Source organism: Dasypus novemcinctus, chromosome 26, assembly GCF_030445035.2.
Source record: "Dasypus novemcinctus isolate mDasNov1 chromosome 26, mDasNov1.1.hap2, whole genome shotgun sequence".
NCBI classification, from domain to species: Eukaryota; Metazoa; Chordata; class Mammalia; order Cingulata; family Dasypodidae; genus Dasypus; species Dasypus novemcinctus.
Genome location: NC_080698.1, coordinates 52,934,793 through 52,939,425, shown reverse-complemented (window position 1 = coordinate 52,939,425; position 4,633 = coordinate 52,934,793). Strand labels below are relative to the sequence as shown.

At 45.6% G+C, this 4,633-nt stretch overlaps 1 protein-coding gene across 1 annotated transcript; it reads left to right on the top strand.

The window, feature by feature from the left end:
• Positions 1 to 1,009: 1,009 nt before the first annotated feature.
• On the top strand, positions 1,010 to 1,747 carry LOC101443754 (vomeronasal type-1 receptor 90-like). Its single transcript, XM_004469165.2, has one exon. It carries the CDS (start codon positions 1,010 to 1,012, stop codon positions 1,745 to 1,747), a length of 738 nt encoding a protein of 245 aa, XP_004469222.2.
• The last annotated feature ends 2,886 nt before the right edge of the window (positions 1,748 to 4,633 follow it).

Genomic DNA, 4,633 nt, shown 5'->3' with positions numbered 1-4,633 from the left:
TGCAACAATGGCTACCCTCAGAGTCGGGCCCCCAGTGATCCAAAGTAGCTAATCAAAGGCATTATCTCTTTTTCAGTATACCCTTTTGCATTCCTCCAGTGATGATATGATGGAAATCATTTTGTTGTCCCCCTTTTATTCATATGTTACTGAGACACAAGTAGTTAAATGAGTTGACAGTGCTTATCCAGGTGGTAAGGAGTGGAACTGGGTTTAAGCAAAGGCTCTAGAGTATGAAATCCCTCCCAATTTGGCCCTTCTATAAATAAACTAGGATGAGAATAGCCCAGAGAAAATATAACTGTGAATGAGACCAGTACAGTTGGGACTGTTTACCTGGAAGGTTCTTGTTTTCATGTGTCCACAATTTATTAATACATTAAAAGACTTCATTGAACAATTTTTATGTAAGCAGCAATGTTGCAGATAGTGTAGTGCCAAAGACAAATAAGACAGCTCTCTGCCCTTGGGGAATTTGCAGGGGAGACAGAAAAGTAAACAAAAACTTACATTAAATAGGGAATTTATGCTACTAAAGCATAGGTACTCTAGATTACAGAGAAAGCTATGATGTGAGCACCTCTATGAGATGAAGGGGAGACATACAAGAATGATTTCCTTGGAGGAATAGCAATACTTCAGTAGAAATTTAAATAATGAGAGGTAGAATTATCTATATACAACTATTTTCATTAAAATTATGATCATAGAGATTGAGAGGGGTGGTGTGCTAATGGGAAAAATGTCATAGAATATGCTGCTTTTGTCAGATTCTCTTGTTTTTCTCTCCAGAAATAACATTTTTTGCTTTAACATTCCCATGGAGATGAGAAAACATTTCAGTTATATTGTCATGAAAAATGCCCTTTATTCCCAAGCTGGCATTGGGATCTCAGCAAACATCTTTCTTCTTCTCCACATTTCAATTTTCCTTGAGGACCCCAAGCCTAAGCCCACTGACCTGACCATCGTCCACTTGGCTGTAATACATATAATGATGCTCCTCACCATGGAGTTGCTGGTATCTACAGACATTTTGGAGGCACAAGATGTTCAGAGAGACTTCAAATGTAAGGTACTTTTCTTCTTCCACAAGATGCTGAGGTGCCTCTCCATCTGCACTACCTGCCTCCTGAGCATGCTTCAGGCCATCACCATCGGCCCCAGCAGCTCCTGGTGGGCCAAGTTCAAACCTAAATCCCCAAGTCCCATTCTCTGTTCATTTCTCTTCTCCTGGGTGCTGAACATGTCCATTGGTGGCAACCTCCTCCTCTACACTGTGGCCATTCCCAATGAGACCCCCGCTACTCTTATGTTCCTCACTGAGCACTGTTCCATTCTGCCCATGAGCTACACCCACAAGGCTCTGTTCTTCACACTGATGGCATTTAGAGATGTCTCCTTCATGGGGCCCATGGCCCTCTCAAGTGCATACATACTAATTCTCTTGTACAGGCATAAGCAGTGGTCTCAGCATTTTCACAGCAAGCACCTCTCACCAAGAAGCTCCCCAGGTCAAAAGGCCACTCAGACTATTCTGTTGCGTTGCTTTGTGATCATGTACTGTGTGGGCTTAATCATTTCATTTTCCATGGCCATGACATGGATGAATGACCCAATCCTAGTGTGTATTCAGATGACTGTGGCCAATGGCTACGGCACCGTCAGTCCTTTGGTGCTAATCAGTGCTGAGAAACAAATAATAAAAATAATACAAACCATATGGGGAAGAAAAGCCAGTATTTAACAAAATTGCAATGGAAATCTCTTAAGAAAAAAAAGTCCACAATAATTTCAAAGGTTTCACAGAATGTTCTCTCTGTGAAAAAGCTGATACATGTGGAATTATAATTTTTTTGTCATAATACAGTAACCTTCATGCATATGGCTTGTAAATACCTTGTAGATAATTTTGCCCTCCATCCACATCAATTTGATTCATCTACATGTTCATGAATTTCTTGGCTTTCTATTTCTTTTTGCATCTCAGACCTTTATACTGGGATTTGTTTTCCTTCTTCTTGCATTACATTCCTGTGAAGTTCTGTTAGAGTACACTATCCCCTTTTTGTCTAAAAATGTTTTTATGTCATACTCTCTCTGGAAAGATATTTTAACAAGATACATAATTCTATTTAGACTGATTCTTTCAGCAGTTTGAAGAAATTATTATTTGTCTTTTGACTTACATTATTAATTTTGAATGTTGTGTTATAATTCTGGATACTGCTCCTTTCCAGGAAATCTGCCCCCCCCTCCAAGCTGGTTTTAATTTCTTTAAGTATTCTGTATTTTCACTAAAAGTTATCTATGTAGGGAGAACCAGCAAGTTGGCAGCAAAGTAAGGAGCTCTTAGAGTCAGCTCCTGCTACAGGGCAGTTATAAACACCCAAAGCTATCTGGAGCTAGCTGAAGCACCTGTTTGGGGGCTCCAGGAGACCAGAAGAGCATCCTGCCACATCCTTGAAGATTGGAAGGAGGAGATTGGAAGGAGGAGAATACAGAGAAGATTCATAAGTAGAGTGCCCCATGCCACAGAGGCTGGTGCACATCCTCCACTGGAGGCACAAGCCACCTCTGGAGCTGTTCTGTGGCAGGAATTGGAAAAGCTCCACTTCCCAAAAATGGGAAAGGAAGAGATGGCTGGGCACCAACTTCAGCTACTGATGAGTAAATTCGGTGGGCTAAAGTATAATCCTAAGAACAGCTAAAGTTTGAGCCTGTCCAAGTCAGAAAGATGCTGGGAGCCACCATCTTAACTCAGTGCATGGCACAAAGGGAAGCAGGGTGGACTGAGAATCATGGTGCTGGTGGGGACCAGCTTCTTTCCATCCAGGTCAGATTGGAGCTATCCTAAGCTCCAGGCCCACCTCTGAGAAGGAGGAAGTTACAGGGATCTGCACCATCCTTTCTGGGAAACTACTGGCCAAGTCATGGAGGCTGGTGAATGTCCTACTTTGGCAGCACAAGCCATCCCAAGAGGTACTCTGTGGCTGGAATTGGAAGCTCCATTTCCCAAAAACAAGGGAGGGAGGAGACAGTTGGTCACTGATTTTGGCTACTGATTAGTAGACTTGGTTGGCTAAGGTATAACCCTAGAAACAGCCAGGGTATGAATCTGTCCAAGGCAGAAAGAGGCTGGTGGCCATCATTTCGACTCCACCACCAGCATGAGGGGAAGCCAGGACCAAAATAGTAGAAACCCATTTCTTTCACCCAGAGAAGCCTGCAGCCCTAGGCTAGGCTTTAGCCTCACCTCTGGCAGAGAGGAGGCTGGTGGGCCCTACATCAGCCTATCTAGGTAACTGCAGGTACCTTTGGTTGGCACAGACTAACTAATCAGAAGCCTATAGGGGCAACTGTGGTCGTCTTGGACCCGTACTGCATAGATTGCTGCCCACACCTGCAGCTCCATCTCCAACTCAGGCAGGGGAGAAAAGGGGGTGAAGACTCATCAGTTTCTCTGGACAATTACAGTCTAGACCTGCACAACTTGGATTATTCCACGGTGGCTCTGTACTAACCCTGGCAAAGGAGTAAGTTGAGAGAAGCTTGATGGGTCCCTGGGGCAATGAGGGCAGCTTGAGCCTCCACAGCTTATAGCACCAACTACATCCTTGGCTCCTATTGCGCAAACATCAAGGATGAAAGGGCAGGAAGGCCTAAACTAAAGAGAAACACTGCACCGAGAATAAATACTGCAGTAAGCCAGATGCCAAGACACCAACAAAAAATTACAATCTGGGAGGAGGTGGGGCAAGATGGCATCTGAGTGAGTGCACCTCATAATCTCTCCTGCAAAGAAGCGGCTGAGTAAGGTCAGAGTCTGGTTGGACCAGGCTGTTTCAGGTGTTCACAGGGCAGGAGGTGTCTGGACGTCAATTGGTGGGACGGTGACAGAGGAGAGTCTTGCAAGAGGTAGAATTTTGGGTCTCTTGCATGGAGGTCGGAGGCTGTGGGTGGGACCCTTCCCCCTGGGACTGGTGGCATGGCTGCCGCAATTCCTGAAGGTTTTTTTGTGCTGGGATGTTCCCAAGCCCTGAGCAGGCTGTTTCGGGGGCTTGCAGGGTAGGAAGTGTCTGGATGTTGATTTGGTGAGACAGTGACAGAAGAGATTCTTGCAAGAGGTGAAATTTTGGGTTTCTGACATGGAGGTCAGAAGTTGTAGGCAGAACACCTCCCCCTAGGGCTGACGGCCCGGACTGGCGATCCCTGAAATCTTTGTTGTGCTGCAGTGTTCCCAAACCCTGAGCAGGCTGTTTCATGGGCTTGCAAGGCAGGTGTCTATATGTCGATTTGGTGAGACAGTGACAGAAGAGATTCTTGCAAGAGGTGGAATTTTGGGTTTCTGACATGGAGGTCAGAAGTTGTGGGCCAGACCCCTCCCCCTAGGGCTGGCAGCCAGGCCGCGGCGATCACTGAAGGCTTTGTTGTGCTGTGGTGTTCCCAGGCCCCATGTTAACTGGATGCATGGTTCCCAGGTCTGTGTCCCTTAAACCCTGGTGGCCCATGCTTCAGAGACTCACATGCCTTGAGTCTGCAATATCACAGACTTCCCATCCCCGAATTCACCATGCCCCCTGAGGTCCATCTGAGGTCTTTGATTACCCTAGCCCTCCACGTTTTTGGTTGT